This window comes from Zalophus californianus, chromosome 3, assembly GCF_009762305.2.
Source record: "Zalophus californianus isolate mZalCal1 chromosome 3, mZalCal1.pri.v2, whole genome shotgun sequence".
In the NCBI taxonomy this organism is placed as follows: domain Eukaryota; kingdom Metazoa; phylum Chordata; class Mammalia; order Carnivora; family Otariidae; genus Zalophus; species Zalophus californianus.
Window position 1 is genome coordinate 130093027 of NC_045597.1, and position 21120 is coordinate 130114146.

The window sequence follows — 21120 nt, forward strand, 5'->3', positions numbered from 1 at the left end:
GAAGCTCTGCAGTATAAATGGGACTCCCCCCCGCAACTTCCTATCTAATGAAGGCTTTCAGGGTTAACGTGGCTTTATCTGTGTTAACGTTTATTGTGTTTATATCACACTGCAAAGGCCACATATTCAAAAGGATCAATCAGGCATCAACAAGAACATAAACTTATATTACTTTTTGGGATTTGATTCACTCTGAAAATTGGTATTTAATTAGCACTGTCTTTTCTCTGAAAAAGAAACTGCAGCATGGAAGAAAAGCTAATGACTTAATTGAGGTCATATCCCAAGGTAGGAGGAATGCAATAACAAGCTGAGGTCCTCTGCCCAGTTATTGAAACTGGGCTGCCAAAATATTATCAATCAAATGTATAGGCGATAAAATCCCTTCCTTGCCCCTCCATAATCCAGAAGACTGGAGAAAGGGCAGTCAACAGTTTCTACTAAGCAAGACAAGACATTCCTTTCTCCAAATACCATCTCCAGCTTCTTTAGCTCAGCACTGGTTCTTGCTGGACACGTGGGCATGGAATGAAAACAATGCTTTTGATCATAGCTTGTACTGGTACTCAGTTGGCACTTTCTGATTATTACCATTGTTCTCAGAGTACCCTCAATACAGGGACTTTTGCCAATAAATTAATATTCCCCAAACAACTTTATTCTGAAGGAAAGACACCGAGGCTGTATGCAAAGAAAGCATGAGGGGAGATGGAAATGACAGGACAGGCATTTTATTGTATGATGAGCAGCGACACCTCACTATAAGAACAAACAATCCGTAGGTGACCTTGTCTCCACAAAATTGGTGACTTTCACATGCCTGTTGAATACTGCTTTGTCACAGAACATTTTAGTACTTCATCACTTCTTTATTTACTGTATAAGAAAGGCAAGCAAGCAACCATATTAAAAGTCAATATATTTTTGGTTAAAGAAAAGAACAGACTATCTTTTAGGAGCCAGATGAACATTTTTTTAGATGATAACCAAAACTTTTTTTCTAAGAAAAGATGGCTCTTAGGATTTTCTCCTAATGCCAGTGTACCCATTCAGTAAGTTTTTCAGGTGAGAAGTCTCCAAAATCAAATTTCCCCTTTAGTTATAAAAATCTTAAAACATTAAAAAGGCATGAGATGCAAATGTGGGGATCCGAAGGGGTACGTGCACCCCAATGTTTATAGCAGCAATGTCCACAGTAGCCAAACTCTGGAAAGAGCCAAGATGTCCATCGACAGATGAATGGATAAAGAAGATGTGGTATATATATACAATGGAATACTATGCAGCCAGCAAAAGGAATGAGATCTTGCCGTTTGCAACGACATGGGATGGAACTGGAGGGTATTATGCTGAGCGAGATAAATCAATCAGAGAAAGACATGTATCATAGGATCTCACTGATATGAGGAATTCTTAATCTCAGGAAACGAACTGAGGGTTGCTGGAGTGGTGGGGGGTGGGAGGGATGGGGTGGCTGGGTGACAGACATTGGGGAGGGTATGTGCTATGGTGAGCGCTGTGAATTGTGCAGGACTGTTGAATCATAGACCTGTACCCCTGAAACAAATAATACATTATATGTTCAAAGAAAGAAGAAGATAGCAGGAAGGGAAAAACGAAGGTGGGGAAATCGGAGGGGGAGACGAACCATGAGAGACTATGGACTCTGAGAAACAACCTGAGGGTTCTAGAGAGGAGGGGGGTGGGGGGATGGGTTAGCCTGGTGATGGGTATTAAATAGGGCAAGTACTGAATGGGGCGCTGGGTGTCATAGGCAAACAATGAATCATGGAACACTACATCAAAAACTAATGAGGTAATGTATGGTGACTAACATAACATAATAAAATTTAAAAAAAATTAAAAAAAAAGAATTATACCAAGAAATGTTAAAAAAAAAAGGCATGAGAGAGTTCCACTGTGGTCAATATTGTAGACATCTTAGAAAAATTAAACTAAATGATCTATAGATGATCAATATGTAGAAATCATTTCTAATCCACCATACTACCAGCTTCTGTTAAGTAGAGTCAAACAATTATCTGTCTCTCACTTTCTCTCTGGTAGTTTTGTAACAACCAAAACAATAAAAAAGAATAGTACCACGAGACAGGACATATTTGATTTGGTGAATTTACCTGAGCTGTCTCCTGTTGCTTTTTAAGCTGTTCAAGCATCTGCTGAAATTCAGCCTCTTTCTGTTCTGCCTCTTCCAAGGTGGCCTGATTCTGTTCCTCATAGGCCATGGCCACCACAGCCAGGATCAAATTTATCAGATAGAATGAGCCCAAGAAAATGACCAGCACAAAAAAGATCATGTATGTTTTTCCAGCAGCACGTAACGTCTGACAATAAGAACAATTAAAATTATTTTTCAATATCATTTCACTAACTAGTGGCTTCAATTTTCAACTTACTTGTGTGTCATGTGGGACTCCGACATAAATAATAATTATGAGGGTCACACCCCCTTCTACCTCCTCGACTGCTTCTTTATCCTCTTCTGCTTCCTTTTCCCCTAACTCATGCATTCACATTTTGATCTCTAGGAGGGAATTCTTGGACTCACCAAGAATAAAACGGAATCAAATAAAATACCATCGAGATTCCATCAAAGAGCTGAGCCTGTGGTAAAAGTCAAGGAAGACATCACAGTTATCTTTCTATGTCTGCTTGCTGATTTTCATCACCTGCCACCTGAGGAATAATACTTGAGGGGGCAGATGGGGCGGAGGGGAAGATGGACCTTCTATTTGAGAAGACCTGTGTCTGGAAAAGGGTGGGAAATAGGTTTTGGGCCAAAGGGAAATGAGAGAGAATCGCTAGCCCTGTCATCATTATGCTTACTGTGTGTTATAATCAATAGGATAAAGGAACTCAAATCTCCTAATTTCAAGTTCTGTTCCTTCTACCATATTGTGCTGTGATCTGGATTTCATAACGAAGATGGTTTTCTTATACACGTCTACGTAAATGCGGTATGTATGTCTTCAGATTCTCACCAGTTGATACAGATTTTCCCAGAAGTCCTGAGTCATCAGTCGAAACAGAGATAAAAAAGCCCAACTGAAGGTATCAAAGCTTGTATAGCCATAATTAGGATTTCTACCGGCTTTCACACACACATATCCTTCTGGACATTGACTATAAAAGGGACAAAAGAAAGTATTACAAGAAGTCTGCTGACTTTTTATTCTGATAGCATGCTATACTTATAACCTTGTCTACCCAGGAAAATTGGTTATTTAAAGGGATAGAAGTTATCTCAAGGGATAGAAGCATGCTAAGTAAGTAACATACATTTCCCAGCTTTTGACATAACATAGTTTGACTAGCCTCTTGATGTCATCATTAAAATATTGCCTAGCATTTTAAATAATATTTTACAAAAACCTATTTTCTGTTGATAATTAGCATTTTAGCATACCCTAGCTCATTTTCCCTACAATGAAGCTTCTAGAGTTGTCTTCTAGCGCACATATACTAGCCTAAGGAACACAGCATTAAAGCAAAAGTATTATTCCTTGTCTTATGAAACATAAAAACTTGCCTACTCTGTAAATAATCCCTCACCTTAGAAGTAACCTTAATTATAGCAAATAAGTATTAATAAAGTATACACACACACAAATTATTGGCTTACCCTGCATCAGAGCTATTTCCACATAGTAGTGCATCCAAAACACCCTCCAGAAAATAATGATATCCTGGTTAGAAAAAAGAAAGTCAAATGATGAGCATTTGCATTACACTGCAAAATGAAAGCGAGATCAGGCCTCACTTTTAGGATTCATAGAGTAATTTTAAAATACATTATATAATTCATTCAGAGACACAGGTATTTGCCACTTATCCCTCTAAATACTAGGTATTATATTAAAGGGATTGGATACTTAATAGTAGAAAGCATTTGTTCTTTGTGAATATAAAATTAGTGATAATCACAGGTGCTAGCAGAAAGATTTAAAAGATATCAGTGTTTTTTCCACCAACCTTGTGAAAAATAAAAAATTCATGCTGTAAAAATAGATAAGCATGACAGCAATTCCTTTGTTCTTCCAAAGGGCCACACATTTGAAAATAAAGGGATTGTATTTTTTTCTTTCTTCTGTATATTTAAACACTATTTATAAATGTTTAAAGGTTAATTATAACTTACAACCTACCAACTTCCAGAATATATCATAGGCAGTTTATAGCAAAAGATGCATAAATCATGTCAACTACTAAAAGAAATGAAATGAAAAATATTAAATAGTAAGGCTAAAATAAGTACTAGAGGTGAATATTGTCTCAAAGCTTTCTTTCTCTGACAAATTCCTTAGATTGTTTTAATATCAAGTTGAAATGACACTTCTTTGGTGAATTGTTCCTTGATATTCTCTACTTCCCACCCATTAAAGAATGGCAAAATTAAGAACTTTTCTCACTGTGTTACCAGAATAGGTAGCTACTTCCATTATTATTGTACTCATTGTCCTATATTGTAATTATTTGTTTACAAATATTGTTACTCCTTGAAAGAAAGTCTGATCATTAGTTACTTCTATATTACTATTGTTGGGGCCCAGCAGCCTTTCAATAAAGTTTATTGAATAAATAAGTAAAATGATGACAAAAAGAGAAACGTATCGAATTAAATCACCATTTTAAAAATTTAAGTTGACAATGTTACATTAGTTTCAGGTGTACAACATAGTGATTCCACAAGTTTATACATTATGCTACGTTCACAAGTAAAACTACATTCTGTCCTGACACACTGTTATTACAATATCATTGACATATTCTTAATGCTATGCCTTTGATTCCTGTGACTTACTCACTCTGTAACTGGAAGCCTGTGTCTCCCACTCCCTTTCACCCACCTTGGCCAACCTCCCACTCCTACCCCTCTAGCAACCATCAGTTTATGCTCTGTATTCACAGGTCTGAATCTGTTTTTTGTTTACTTATTCATTCGTTATCATATTTTTTTAGATTTCACTTATGAGTGAAATCAGATGGTATTTGTCTTCCTCCAATCTGACTTGTTTCACTGCCTAGTGAAATAATACCCTCTAATTCCACTATTGAGTATTTACCTAAAGAAAATGAAAACACTAATTTGAAAAAATACATGCACCCCTATGTTTATTGCAGCATTATTTGCAATAGCCAAGATATGGAAGCAACCTAAATGTCCATCAATAGAAGAATGGATAAGGAAGATGTGGTGTACACACACACAGACACACACACACACACACACACACACACACGAAATACTACACAGCTATAAAAATGGATGAGATCATGCCATTTAAATAATCAAGTTTTTTGTTTTGTTTTTTTAAAGATTTTATTTATTTATTTGTTGGGATCGGGGAGAGAGAGAGAGAGTGCACAACCAGGGGGAGTGGCAGGCAGAAGGAGAAGCAGGCTTCTCGCTGAGCAGGGAGCCCGATGTGGGGCTCAATCTCAGGACCTTGGGACCATGACCTGAGCCAAAGGCAGATGCTTAACAGACTGAGCCACCCAGGTATCCCTATAATCAAGTTTTAAGAAGAAAAATTTTTGGATTTTATAAAAAGAAGTATTTTCTAGGTGTTAAATTTTCAGAGAAATTTATTTGAAATTTATTCTATGCATAGTTCTATAGAGGACACAAAAACACATAATGGGAAATATTTCCATTGCTAATGTCTTTACTTCTTTGAACATAGACAAGAAAATTTAGATAGTATTTGTTAACTTTTCAATTAAAATGAAATGAAGTGGGGCGCCTGGGTGGTTCAGTTGGTTAAGCGACTGCCTTCGGCTCAGGTCATGATCCTGGAGTCCCGGGATCGAGTCCCGCATCGGGCTCCCTGCTCGGCGGGGTGTCTGCTTCTCCCTCTGGCTCTCTTCCTTCTCGTGCTCTCTATCTCTCATTCTCTCTCTCTCAAATAAATAAATAAAATCTTTAAAAAAAATAAAATGAAATGAAGTGAAAGGAATATGATAGTTTCTGGATGAATTTTTGATATCAGGTATTTATAAATGAAGTTTTATCCATTAAAGTCAATGATCTAGAAACTTAATCTGAAGAAAATACAACTTTCAGGCATAAAGTTTATCTTTAACTTTTTTTTAAGATTTTATTTATTTATTTGAGAGAGAGAGGCAGAGAGAGCACAAGAAGGGCAGAGGGAGAGGGAGAAGCAGGCTCTCTGCTGAGCAGAGAGCTGGACATGGGGCTCGATCCCAGGACCCTGGGACCATGACCCAAGCCGAAGGCAGCCACCTAACGGACTGAGCTGCCCAGGCATCCCTATCTTTAATTTTAATAAATTTAATTTTTTATTACTTTCAAAGACAAACCATTTTATTTATATTTGCATTTGATTTAAAATAATCTTTTCAACAGATGGAGTATTGTTAGGCAAAATGATGAATACAAATTTATAGAGCTGAAAATGCCTCAGATATTTAGGATTTCTTTTACTTTGACTCTAAGAGAAATAGAGTCCAGCACATTTTCACTAGAGAGAACAAACTCTAAGTGACATCCTCATAGTCAGTTCCTTGATTTTAGATGAAGAGAAAAAAAATAGCAGATTTCAGGGAGTTGGTGACAGCAGTAGACTTATTGGCATCATATGAAGTGAATACGGGACATATTATGTATTGCTTTGACATGTATTTTTCTTAATCTAGAGATTTGTAACTATTTGTAAATTATTTGTTGGCCTATCACTAATGTCATGAAAGAGTTAATCTGTATCATCCAAGAGATTTTCTAGATCTCCAACTATAAAAAGACACTGATTAGGTTTCTTATTATATCATGACTTTAAGAATTATCCAACTACCAGTAATTTTTTATGACTAATCGTACTTGTTCCACACAACCAGTCACTAAGGATTTTTCTTTGATTTTTTTTCCTAAGTATTACTCATCACCTTAAAATAACAAAGATACAAGCCCATCTAAAGACTAAGTTTTATATATTTAATACTTTTCTTTAAAAAAGACAGTCCCTTTCCCCATGAATTATGTTCTGTCTGCTTTTGAAACATTGCCACTGGCAAATACTAAAACTACATAAAAGAGAAAATTTTACTTACTTTCTTTGCGGCTGAATTTTTCAGCCTCCCATATAATGGAACGACAGAAAATGGCATTTAGGAGTCAAAATTAGAACAGTTATCAGTAAAATAATTAAGTGTATATGCAAACCATTGATATGGTGATTAAGAGATCACAACCAATTATGCAATGATTTTGAGAAAATTTTCCATGCCTTGGTGGAAGGCAAATCAACAATGAAAAAATAAATTCACATAACAAAAATTCTTACTTGTATCTTGAATATATGATTTCCAGTCAAACTCAAAGTAGGTTTCATTGACAAGCGTGCCATTGTAATTCATAGTTACATTCCTCTCTATACTGTGTTCCTCCAGGGAAGCATTGGTGGGAGGCCATTGTACACACTTATTCCGCAGGTTGCCCATGAACAGCTGCAGCCCAATCAGCGCAAACACGCTCAGACAGAACACAGTCAGGATCATGACATCGGAGAGCTTCTTCACTGACTGGATCAGAGCCCCCACAATGGTCTTCAGGCCTTAAAGAAAGAAGGCTATGACTATGAAGACTTAGAAGGTCAGGAATAACAGAAGCCTCACACAATTTTCTTGAAAACATAGATTCCATGCGTAAGTCTGAAAATAATTGTAATGCTAGTGGAGAAGCAACACTTCACGGTAGGCTAAAGTGCTAAGGGGATAAGCTCTAGAAACGTAATGATCCAAACAATGAAATGAAGATCATATCCCATTATGTTGAGAGAAAATAATGGGAGGTTCATGGTCTTCATGAAGCCTATATTAAGAAAAGGCTCTTCTATTTCTCCTTTTTGCTAATGAAATTCACCCATACTTTCCTTAGGGTCAGTTATCAGTTTTATAGCAAATTACCTCAATACATATTTTTAAATGCCTATTTATAAGTAGGAAAAGTTTTGCTATAATTCTGGAGGTGCTTTGGGGTGTAACTACACTTCAAGATAATAAATCCTTTATGCAGACTCACGCTATTCTTCATTATCTTATTTCCTTTCTTTTAAAGCAATATTAGGATTTACATTGTACATACATCATCATCAATACCTACAATGAACAAAAATTACAAATTGGTACATTCAATAGGGACCAAATTACTGGTACAACTGACATGGAGAAAAAGAAAACAAAACATGGCATCTCTAAATACAAATCACACACAGACTGTATATTTCAGTATCTCATGAAAAACACTACTAAACTCCTACGGTGATAAAAAGTGGAAAAACATAAAAACTTATGTCCAAATAATAAGAATTATTTCCTGTAAAGCACTCGATTTTGATTATGATTTTGATTACTTTATTATGATTCCTGATTTTCTGTAATGCTGCCAAGCAAAGAAACTGTCACTGAAAATCATGATGGGTCAGCCCCATTTTTTAACCTAGCTCTCACCTGGAATGACTGAAATTGTTTTCAGTGCTCGGAGAACTCTGAATGTTCTTAGTGCTGAGACATTGCCCAGGTCCACAAACTCTGTCACGTATCTGTAATAGGGAGTTCACACACAACACAATAACAGGATACAAAGAAAGAGATGTAGGTACAAGGAGCCTTGTGCTTCACACCAGTCACTCCTTACCTGGAATTACAGAAATAGTTTTCAAAGCTCTCAAGACTCTGAAAGTTCAAAGAGCTGAAAAATTGCCTAGGCTTACAAATTCTGTTACATACCTGTAGAATTAACTCAGAATTATTCAAGAGTTAAGCAGGATTTATGTTATTCACTTGGGCCTTTTATAAAGACTTTCTTGGTGATTCTAAATGATAATTTTGTTTTCTTAACCTACGTAATTTAAGGCTCTTTGTAGGTGTAAACTTCATAAAGTATATAATCCTGTTGCTATTTTGGCAAGCAATATAATCAACATCATGTGTAACTAAGGAGAATTGAGTAAATAGAAAATAATTCTTGGCTAGAGGTTGAGGGTTTCAGTTAGAAAACAAAAAAGGCATGGAATCATCCAAGAGAAATTTAGGCAGGAAAAAGCAGATTGCCTTACAGACTATCTGTACATGTAAAGGTTTTTCCAGTGCAATTCCTAAGTGAAAGTTGGGCAAGGTAAGAACAAGATTTTTTGAGGGCTCAATGGTGTCCCTCCTATTACTGTTACTTTAGTCTCACAAAACAATTGTCCCAATATGCTTTCTTTTGAACTGTGGCCAGAAGGAATGGGGAAGAATTGGCTTATCCTAACTAGTTATGGAATTAAGATGAGACAGGCAGCATTTGGAGCCCTGAGTATGTCAGCCCTACTTCTCCTCCTGTCTACCCCATTGTGCCTACAAAGACCAAGAAAATCAGCTCCTGAAGGAACGGTGAGGGCAGGTGGACCACCTTCCTCCACACTAATTTCACCTACTCCTGAATGGCCTTCAATTACTTTTCTGAGTCTCTTCTTCCTTGGGGGAGTTTACCACTAGAAAAAAAAAGGGGATGGATAGAAAAATTGTGCATATTACACTGAGTGTATCTGGATGGGAGATGAAGATAAGAAGGTTTATGTTGAGGGTAAAGAATGATACAAAAAAAAAAATTGCAGAGGGAAAGAAAAGAGGAAGAAAGAAATGGGATCAGGTGAGGAATAGGAAGAGACAGAGAATGTGTCTGCCCGTAAGTCTTAAAAATCACTTTGCTGATGAAATAATAATTTACTATATTAGATACATAATATATTAAGTACCTTATTTTTTCCCATTAGTTTTATCTGTCAGAAGGTTTTGATGCTCATAGATGCTTATTTTCCATTATTCTACCAAACTAATAAAAGAAGACAGAAAGAGGGGTGTCTGGGTGGCTCAGTTGGTGAAGCATCCAACTCTTGATTTCCACTCAGGTCACGAGCCCAGGGGTTGTGAGATGGAACCATGAGTCAGGCTCTGTGTTCAGCGTGGAGTCTACTTGTCCCTCCCCCTCCCTCTGCTTGCGCGCGCTCTCTCTCTCTCTCTCAAAAAAAAATAAATAAAATCTTAAAAAAAAAAGAAGACAGAGAGAATACATAATATAGATAAGGTCAATGAAAATTTGTGCAGCCAGCTGTTGTTTGTGGCTATAATTTTTTAAAGTCATTTTCACTGATGGATTATGAATACACCTGTGCTTTCATATTGTGTGCATGTGGGAGGCGGTTGTGTGTGTGTTGAACAAGTGGCAGCTTTGAGGTTTGCTGACATGTTTGTTACACGTGGAAACTGTAACTTCAACCCTCTGCAGAGGTTATATGCCAAAATGAAATGCCACTTTGACCTCTGTTGTGCTAAACCAAATCAGGAGCTTAAATGTATAAATCACACCAAGGTATTTTTCAGTTAAAGCAAGCTTACTTTTTAAAAACATAAGCACGCATAGAAAGCCAAACCATATTCTGTCTTACAATTTCAAAAAGGCACTTACGCAAATGTAATGACAGTGAAGTCGAGCCAGTTCCACGGGTCCCGAAGGAAAGTAAAGTCTTCTAAACAGAAGCCCCTTGCAATAATTTTTATAAGTGACTCAAAAGTATATATTCCTGTGAAGGTGTACCTGGAGGTAAGTATCCAAAAAGAACTGATAAAGCAATAGTTTTCTTTTATAGCATATCAATTTCTTATCACTCTGCCATTGGAATAGAGAATATTAAAAAAGGAATCTAAGCAGGTTGATGTTATTTTCATGGACATAAAACATACCCCTAAATTTAAATTCACTCCCTAAGATATGAAGAGTTGTTTTTAAAGTGTCATAAAGGCAGAGTAGGAAATACATGCTGTATAAAGTCTATGTAGCTACTGTCTGAGATGTCTTGGTATTGACATAAATGAATAGAACCTCCTGAAAATTACCCAGTACGTTCACATGATGGATAATAATATTGCAGAAGCATAAAATGATTTTCCCTTAGAAAGTAAAAAGCTAATTTCAATCATGTTTTATGAATGCGAGAACACCGACAAGTTAGCAAGTATTGTGGTTTTGTCTTTCTACAAATAAGACAGTTAACTAACTTGGAAAAAGGATTTTGTTAACCTCAAAATGGGATAATTCTAGGGTCGTAAGAGGTGAAAATTTAACCTAGAATAAAATGTTGGGCTAATTCAGAAATTTAGATGTTTCCAAAGTTTTGACCTTCTAGTCAGAAGTTAGAGATCAAAGTCACAGAAACCAGGGGGACTGAAGATGGATGGACCTCACATGTTAACTTCAATACTTTAGGTATTCTTTGTATGTAAATTTTATGATTTCCTGTAGGATCTCTGTTTCTGATTGGCTCCAACTTGGAAGTGTCCAGGAAGGGAAGGGGCTCTTGGGAATGCCCTCGTGGTTGTTGTTTTCAGGGTCAGCAACCATAGGGCAATAGTAGTTACAAACTGGGCAGGGTGAGCCTCCCCAGCAGCCCGTAACACAAATCCAGCCTCTCTGCCCTCAGAGGTGACCCAGAGCAACGCCGTCAGTGCAGTTAGTAATGCTTCCAGTTTTCAAAAACACTACCATTACTTTTACTTCAGTTAGTGTAGCCCTCAGTTTATTGAATTTTCCAGTTGTAAAATCCCAAATTTGGGGATTTTTTTTTCAGTGAATTTTTTGATGACAACGCTTAAAACTGACAGAGGCCTGACATGAAGTGGATGTGCTCGATGGCAATGAAAACTCGAAGAGGCTTAACACGGTCTTCCTATGGCCTGTGTAATAGCCCCCGATAAACTCTGAACTCACTGACTTCATCTGGAATTTAACTGGAATCCAGATCTACCATATTGGTTCATTTCTGCCATCGCTTTCATCACATTTGCTTTGGCTGCTATAGATCCTAAAGGAAAAACGGTGAGTGTCCAAGGGTGAGGGGATTCTGATCACCATCAAATATAGGCGGACGACAGATATTAGATCTAATGGCAGCAGGCCCGAGGGCCAATGTCATTTGTCTTCCTGCTTTGTATGTGGGCTTAGAAATGGCTTTAATAAAAATACTCTTCCGTTTTGTTTGGAAAGTACATTGAGGCATAGTTTCAAAATCCTATACGTCTGTATATCTATATAGTTCTCTCTACACGCGCGCTCACATAGTAGGTGGTTTAAATATCAGTTGAACTTACTCTACATTCTTTGTCCAGTCAGGAGGGTTACTCATTGTCATAAACACACAGTTTGTCAAAATAGTGCACATAATTAGCATGCTGAATAATGTAGGTAATTGTTAAGGAACACACAAAAGAAAATCCAAATCCATGTACTATATTATATAAAACTAACATTGGAAGCTCAAACTGGAGTTTAGTCAGGATGCAGTGACTCACACGTTTTTGGGCAATTATCTAATTTCTTTAAATTTCAGTTTTGTCATCTCTAAAATGTGGCAATAATATCACCCTCAGAAAGCAGTTGTAGAGATGAAGTGAGATAATGTATGAGAAAGCTTGATCTGAGTATAAAACGTTGCTTTTGATACTATTATTGAATCAATATCTTTACTTCCCAGAGAACTTTAGTGGGAAAACTGTGCAATCTGGAGTGGCACAGATTTTGAGCAGGGAAAACTGATTTGAACTAATTTGAATTTGAACTAATTCAGGTGACTAAAATAGTAATTTGGGAAGGAAGGCACATATATGCAATATTGTAATTTCTTAAATACATGCTATAGAATAAGTTTGATACACTAAGAAATATGTAGTCAAAGTACAGCATGGTGCTGAGCGTGGGATTGCTCCATTTTGACTGATTTGTTCAAGTGCAGCCATACTGAATGTGAATAAAAGTGAAAATTCCAGAAGGCCAGGACTTAAAGTGATATGAATGTAATTAAAATTCAACATAAATGTGATCTTGGGCAAGTCACTTGCCACGGAATCTTATGTCTCCACTGACTTTCCCACAGTGTAGCTAATCAAGTATAGACCTTGTCAGTTTGAGGTGAAGATTACATGAGTTAAAATGTGTAGGGTAGTCGGCACAGGCCTAAATGTTAGTAGATACGATCCAAGCGTTAGCTCAAACGAATGACTAAACGTAACAGAATTATGGAGCTGAAAGGGACCTTGAAAAAAACCTAGTGTAATCACTATATTTCAGAAATCAGAGAAATAAGACCTAAGCTCTAGAGAAATTAGATAACTTGGCTGAGGAGTAGAACACAAGTTTCCTGCCTTCATATCAAATATTCTTTCCACTACAGTTTACTGCCAAAACAAAAATTTTCCATAACTGAAAAGGAAGTTTTCACCAAATGACCACATGATGGCACTAGGAGTACAAACTAGGATAAGGTAACCTCCACGAATGTAAAAACCTTGAACATATAATTTTTATGTTTTGAATCTTTTAATATTAATAACATTATATTTATACCACCAAGGAATCACTTGCTATCAGGTTAAAAATAGAATGGCCTTTTCAGATTTAGAATCTTTTTTTAAAAAAAATCAGGTAGTATGTGTTTATGAAAATTACAACAGTATTTTTATATTTATTATCACCAAAGTCGTCAAAGGAGATATAATCAGAAATAAAGTTGTTTTTTTTTGCCAATGAATATGAATAGATTAATTTAGTTGGAGTCTGTTTTTAACACCAGTGGAAATCTCAGTCAAATCCCTAAAGACCATTTGGAAATATAATCTCAGCTTCTTTCATTAACTTCCAGAGTCTTTACTAAGCAATCAGTTTTCCATGACAGAGCCATAATTCAATGACTTGAATTTGAAATTCAGCCAATATTGCAGTATTTCCTCATGGATTTCATTAGGAAAGTTCAAGAATTAACTAAGTATTGGCCAAAGACCCCTGACATTCTCCCACAGAAAATATACTTAAAGGTTTATTCTAAGGTACACTAAAATGCTTTATATAATAGATATGTCTAAACTTGGCTCTGGAAATAGATTTCTCTGTTATTATATCATTATTCACTGCAAATTCTAGATCATCACAAACTTTGTACAATGATGGTAAGGATAAATATAGCCACCTTACACTACATTTGTAAGACTCAATACATACAAGTATTTTTTAGGAAGATATATCTATATATCTATATATCTATATAAAAGGTTACAGAGTGATGTATCATATATATTTGAAAGATATATGTATAGAATATTAAAGACTTTGTAAGTTTCAGAGATATCTATGTGACTAATAAACTGTAAGAATAAGGCTTATATGACAAAAGAAGATACAAAATGAGTGATAAAAGCCATAGAATATGGACATTTCCCAAGCCAATTTTATATCTAGCTACAAAGCACTTATAGATTTTTACACACAAATAGTTAACATTGATCACTTGAAAAGGATATGAATGTACCAAAATCTTAATAGCTATTTTCCTAAGAGGATTGAAGGGAGTTAAAATGTACAGGGCAGAGGTGGCACTGAACCGGAAGATGGCCTTCCCTTTATTCAATACTATAAAAGTCTGTAAGATAGGAACACAACATAGAAGTATAAAAGTATAAACCATTTAAACTCTATTGCCTACTTCTGTTATTTGTCATAATGAACTATTCCAATGTTGTGACTTCTAATGTGTACCATGCAGACAAGCTGTCACTGGATCTCTAACTAGAGAGGACATCCAAGGGTGTCACTTACCTTGTACCTGATACTTACCTGCAATTTTATCATACATAAGGTATTTAGCCAAGAGAATTTATTTATTGTCTTAATATTTTAAACACCTGAGTTAAGTGAGAATCTTAAATTGGGTGCATATTTCATTTCATCCTAAGACTCATAAGATACTACATTCCTTTTGTAGTGATTCAGCCTTCCCAATTCAAATATCTTGAAAATTAGTCCTGTAGAATGCAAAATCATTCAATAGGACTAATACATTTTTTTGAAATTATTTTTTAACCCCTTATTCTTTAAAATAAATATCATCACTCCATGGGTAATAGGAAATAAAAACAGTCACCATCAAACCCGATCTTGAGTTAGAGGGACACGATCCAATAATTGATTTTTGAAAGCCAAGCTCCCTGGAGAGTATCTGTTGACCAGGAGTGCTAAATTCTGTATTGGGATTTCTGAGTTAGCTGACACATTGAATTCTAATCCCAATTGACTGCTCATCTCATACAGTGCTTTTTTAGCACAGAGGAAAAGCTCAAAGCCCCCAAAGAACCTAGGATCCATGAATGCGAATGGAATCACATTCCAAAAATTAGATATATTTAAAAGCAATTAGCAGTGTTCAGACAAAAAAATAAAGTGGCAACATACAGTAACATAAATAACATATAATGAACGATTCTGACTCTGTGTTTCTTAAGGCATTTACCAATAATCATGTAACATAAAATTTACCATCTTAACTGAATTCTAAATGTATAGTTTAGTATTGACTTTTTAAAAGAATGTATTGGATGGCTTATTAGAGTGAAGTACCCTAGCATCTTTTGAATCTAATTAGTTCAATAAAAATTTCATTATCACAACTCCTCAGGATAATATTTACTGCACGAAGTCACTTCAATACCAAAGAAAAAGTTCAAAATTGGTAGTGGAGGAAAAAGGCTGAGAAATAGCATCGAGCTTGAAATAGGCTTCTCTTTAGAGCCCATGGCTATAGAAAACTCATGAAACATTTTAACGTATGAATAATCATGTATCTCAGAACAAATTTCAAAACATAGCGTTTTGACTGAATCAGAAAGGAGATTCCATATATGAAATATCACTTTAAGGATACATTTGTATGAGGAGAACTTTTCATACATTAGATGGTGGTCAGGTTTGTCACTTACCGCTTCATAAATAATTAAACTCAAGTAACATTTATTGAGCTCCTATATGATAAGCTGTTAATATGTATGAGCATGGCAAACACCTGGAAAGTATCATGGAACTAGTTCAGGCCCAAATATTAATTTAATTAAACTTCAGTGCAAAAGATGGTTATGAACTGTTTGGCACAATATTTGCAAAGCTCTGTGCTACGGTTTACAGGGAAAACAAAGAGACATGACCCCAAGAATTTTATATACTAGTAAATGTTCAACTATGTCAGCCAACAGAAGAAAATCTAGAAGGATAAGCGAAGGTTTACCTACATCAGAGCTGTCCAATAGAAATATTATGTGAATTACAAACCTGAGCCCATATGTGATTTTAAATATTCTGAGAGCCATGTTTTTAAACAGTAAAGAAGCCAGTGAAATTAATTTTAGTAATGTTTTCTTTGACCTACTATATCCATTATATTATCATTTCGTGAAATCAATATTAAAAGTTATTGAGGTGTTTTGCATCTTTTTTTTCTTTTCATAGCAATTCCGAGTCTTCGAAATCTGGATTCACCACATGTAAAGTACCGTAGCCACACTTGGCTAATGTCTATTGCATTTGGCAACACAGACCTAGACGTACACCATGCATTGCCCAGCTTGCTTCAACTCTCTTCAGCAAGGTACAACCAGTTCTGATCTTAAAGGCAAACACCGTTCTTACTCGACAGTCTGACAATCTGGAGAGCAACAGTAGGAAAATGGGAAGTAGGATTTATTTGAACTCCTGTTGTTATTGAGAGTGCAGACTCTGGAGTCAGATGTCTGGCTCAAAGGTGACTCCGCAGCCTTCCAGCAGTGCGATCCTAGACAAGTTACTTCATTTTCCTGTGGCTCATTTGTCTCTTTTGAAAAATGGGAATACATATTCTTAGCTCATAAAGTTGCCATGATTGCAGTTCAGTATGCCTAGTATTGTGTATTTTTAGTACATCCCTTAGGTGATTCTTCAGTAGCAGAGCTGTGAACCCGTATCTGTTAATGGGCAACACTTAAAGTTGCCCAAAGTGTCAAAGATTATGTTGTACACATGCAATAAAATCCTTCCCCTTGACCTAGCTGTATAGTCAATAAGGAAACAATTATATTAGAATAGTTTAGTAGAAATTGCTATTTATGAATCTGTGATTTTTGTCTCTGAGTTTTTTAGAAAGTGATTTGTTTATAAATTTTTTTTTCCCAAGGTGGATGCTGAACTTAACAAGCCACAGTTTTCCAGTCTCTTTTTCTAAAGATGTCCACTATCTTAACTCTTCTTTCGATCTAGGGGCCATGTTCCTTACAGTAAATAGTTTCAGTCTAAGGCCCAATTTTATATTTATCTAAACATTATCCAAAAATTACCAAAATAATAGGACTGCCTCTAAATTTAATGCATTTGCCTGCTCTTAAAGTAAACGCCCTGGCAAAAGTAACAGAGGAAGGTTAGCAATGATCATGAACAACAGAAAATATAGAATACACTCTTTGTTGATTAAATTTTTGCTTTAGCCTCTAAATTAAACAATTTTCAACTTGTACATACGCTATGCTCCAAAAGTATATTTGGAAATCAGTTGTTTGAAACTTTGAATATATTTTCCCACAGAAACAATATATACATATACATACATATACACATAGACATATATATTTACATACCACTCAAAAGCCTCTGTAACTCCTAATGAAAAGGAATCCTGTGTTAATGGTACTATGAAATCTTATCACCGTGTAAAAGAACTTGTGACTTGCAAATAGCAAAAGAATTCCAAGTTGGGCTGTCAGATGCACCTTTCCCCTTGCTGTTGCCCTGGCATGTGAACGAGGGAAATTCCCTGGCACCCTCTTCTGCCAGAAAGAGGATTCAACCTTTTCCTGGTTCTCAGCTGGTGGTTTGAGAAGAGATTTAGAAGGGAGGGGCTGAATTGAGAGCCACATGGCAGGAGGAGAGATGTTTCAGAAGTTCTGGATGTAAAGAACTTCATAGAAAGTCAGGAGATTTCATTAATGCATAGCTCCGGCAACATTCCTCATCTGCCAACTCCATGGCATCTAATACTTTTTTTTTTTTCTTTCTCCCCACTGTGGGCATTCTAAAAGGTCTTACCTACTTCCCTGCCTATTTTGTGATAACCTGGGGATTCAGGCCAAGATTTCCCTCCTTTTCTCGCTCACTGGGGGATGGAAAGCTTTCTCACGGGTTTACCACCTGATGACTGAAGGGAGCAGGCAATATTTAAACATTATTTTTCTAACCTGGTCTTATCTATTTTTCCCTTTAGGCTAGGGATAAGCAGCCTAAGAACAACTTGCGGCACTTGCCTGCCTGTGGCACACCCAAGCTTTAGTATCTGGCCTTCCCCTAATTACACATGTAGTCTTTAAGCCAGGGATCACAAGCCAAAATGCCCCAGAGGCTAGGTGGTGGGAGGTCCCTATCAATTTTTTGGTATGCAGACCAGTGATGCCAGACCTGATATTATAAGAGAACTCCTAAAATAAGCAGATCATACATGTGCGCATGTATGCATGAGTGTGTGTGTGTAATCTCTTGATTTATAGATCTTGGTAACTAATTCAAAATAAATAATATTGCATGAGTCAAACCAAATGTATTTGTGGGCTCAATACCTCACAGTGGTTTTTTTTTTCCTTCTCTTTTTTAATCTCTGTTTTAAGCTCACGCAAAAGAGAAGAATTTGTACCCAGGGAGGAGTCTGTAAAGTTGCTTGTCCCTGGGCTTTAGCTGGGTGTAATGGTGGGGGTGCGGGTGGGGCCAGTGCGGGAGACAACCCCACCGGAGGTGCCCGCTGGGCTCTTAGCCAGGGTTGCAGCTGCCTCTGCCTTCACCTTGGGAGAGGAGAAACTGTAACCACAGATGCAAATACAATCTGGGGGTCAAATATTTTCCAGCCTGTAACTTCAGCCTATACTGTGGGTGTGGTACATTATTATATGCTCAATTTTTCATTGACTGGAGAGGACTAGTTTGAGGCCCAGTTTTCTTGCAGATTTGCTGTGTCAGAACGTTGAGCAGATTACTCCCTGTTGGTTTCTACATCTGAATAGAAAAGATGTGAATGCCCTTAGTGAATTCTAAAGTGCCATAAAAATATGAGAATTAAAAGGTTAAAAGTGTTTGTCTGGTCTCATACACATTGCGTAGTTGAAAACAGGACCAATTTTCACATTGGAACTTTATTGCTCGATCTTTCCTCCCAAGTTTCATATTAAGAAAACAATGCCATCTGATACTTGCACACCTCCAAAATAGATTCAAATCCCATCCATTATTCTTGGTCTTCATTGTCGAAAATCTAGACCAAGCTTCCATAAAGACTCCCAACTTGATCGTTAAAAAGATAAAAGTGGACCATGTCACTCCTGTAACTTAAGTGCTACTGACAATTCATTTTGCCCTTAAACTTCAAACTCTTTAATAATGCACTCCCGAGCACCTTTATCTAGCCTTGGCCCACCTCCCCAACCACATCTTACTCTCTTCCTACTTATTACAGCCCAGCTATATTGTATGTCTGCCTGTACGCTGTTCCCTTTCCCTGGAAGACTTCTCTCTCCTCTCCTTACTACCCTTCAAATCCCAAATTAAATGCATTTCTTTACAGAGGCACATACTTTAAGTTTCCTGAATCTGTCCTCTTGAAAAAAAAAAAGTGTTTATCACCCTATTAGAATCTGGTGGGAAATGTAATTTTCTAATTATTTTAGAAGTTGATATAAACCTAGGGAGTCTTAAAGATTTTAATTTTTACAAAGACAGGACATGCCCCTGATTGAGAGAAATAGGGAAGCAACAAGTCGGGTTTGGGAAATATTGCCAACCTAGGAGATGAGGGGTACAGCTTGCAAAGTGGTGTGAGTAGAGAGGCAGGAAAAGCAGCAATCAGCTTATTTATATTCTATTACTGACTTTTCTTTTCCACCGGCATTATCAGTGCAAAGACTGCACACCCGAAGTGGCCTGGCCATGAGCCACAGAAGCTGACAGATCTGTTTTAAATCTAGTGTGCGTTACTTAATAGCTTTGTGATCTGAGGCAAATTACTTCACCTCAGTTTCATTATTTTGAAATAAAGACAAGAGTTATCTTGGAAGGACATGAGGATTGAAGAGGAACTGTAAATATCCTGATAGTAGTGCTTTAAGGACAGAGTTATAATTTTTGCCTGCCTGGCATGGCTTCTTCAGCAGGCTCCATCTCTTCATTTTGGAGAACACCTCTGCTCTACACTGTCTGCCCGTGTGGCTCGGGTGGTACTGACCCACCCCTTGGCAACGTAAGTCAACATGTGCCATTAATCTGGTCAATGAGCCCATCACATACCCCAGCCTACAGGAACCGGTTCAGAGGAGGTCATGGGAACTAATTAGAACCGATTCTGGGATTTTTGTTAGAGCTTTTGAAAAAGAAAGTGAGCTTTTTCTTGGGGTTCTTAGGCTGTAGGATGTTAGCTTGCGGCTACCTGTGGCGACTTCCGCCATCTTGTGGCAAGAGTCAACCCGTGAATGCAGCCCGCATAGGAGAAAGTAGAGCCCAAAATGGAAAAGGACTGTGTCCTGCTGTTGTCCTTTTAGCTGCTGGATCCTTTGATATTAAAACGAGATTCGCCCCACACATACATTTATTTATTAATTAATTAGCTTGTTCGTTTTCAAAAACTAGTTTCTGTTGGATTTTTGTCACTCTCAATTGAATGGTTTCTTCCTAATATAGCAGGTGCTTAATAAATGCTAACCATTATTTCACTACCATCATCATCATCATCTGGGGATTGTTCCTGAGCCAGAGGTGGGGAGGTGACAAGGAAGAAAGGGGCACAAGGAAGAAATAATGGATGAAGAGGAGAAAGATTTGGAAATCAACTATAGTGCCTTGGGTGGAAGGGAGAGCCCTGGGGACTGCTAGTTCTAGAGGAGCTAATGATATGCCAAAAAAAAAAAAAGTTATAAATTGGGGCCTGTTCATAAGACAATTTATGGAATCATAAGCTTTTATTTACCATCTACTTTTCTGATTAAATTACTATTAAACTACTTTTCTATTAAGTTACTTCTGCAAGAAAAACTCCCTAATCCCAATTAAAAACGAAACAAAAAACTCCCTCTACCCAATATAACAATTTAAAATTCCTGTAGCAATAACAGACCAGGCATGAATTTGAAATCACAAATTCATATATGACTCTTCATGCAGCTCCAATAAAGAGGCAGTACACATCTTTTTTAGAAGAGCTGAGAAAAGGGGAGAATAAGTTGTTC

At 36.8% G+C, this 21120-nt stretch overlaps 1 protein-coding gene across 9 annotated transcripts in view; it reads right to left on the reverse strand.

The window, feature by feature from the left end:
* Window positions 1-21120, reverse strand: part of LOC113920606 (sodium channel protein type 1 subunit alpha) — a 143980-nt gene that overhangs the window by 52108 nt on the left and 70752 nt on the right. For 7 of the 9 annotated variants that reach the window (XM_035726815.1, XM_035726817.1, XM_035726816.1 and 4 more), the window contains 8 exons: window positions 14368-14486; window positions 12166-12255; window positions 10487-10615; window positions 8488-8579; window positions 7323-7592; window positions 3644-3707; window positions 3003-3144; window positions 2139-2345 (listed from right to left, as the gene is read on the reverse strand). In XM_035726815.1, the coding sequence (XP_035582708.1) occupies window positions 2139-2345; window positions 3003-3144; window positions 3644-3707; window positions 7323-7592; window positions 8488-8579; window positions 10487-10615; window positions 12166-12255; window positions 14368-14486 (1113 nt within the window). The remainder of the gene's footprint in view (window positions 1-2138; window positions 2346-3002; window positions 3145-3643; window positions 3708-7322; window positions 7593-8487; window positions 8580-10486; window positions 10616-12165; window positions 12256-14367; window positions 14487-21120) is intronic. The other 2 variants (XM_035726820.1, XM_035726821.1) reach the window with 2 other exon arrangements.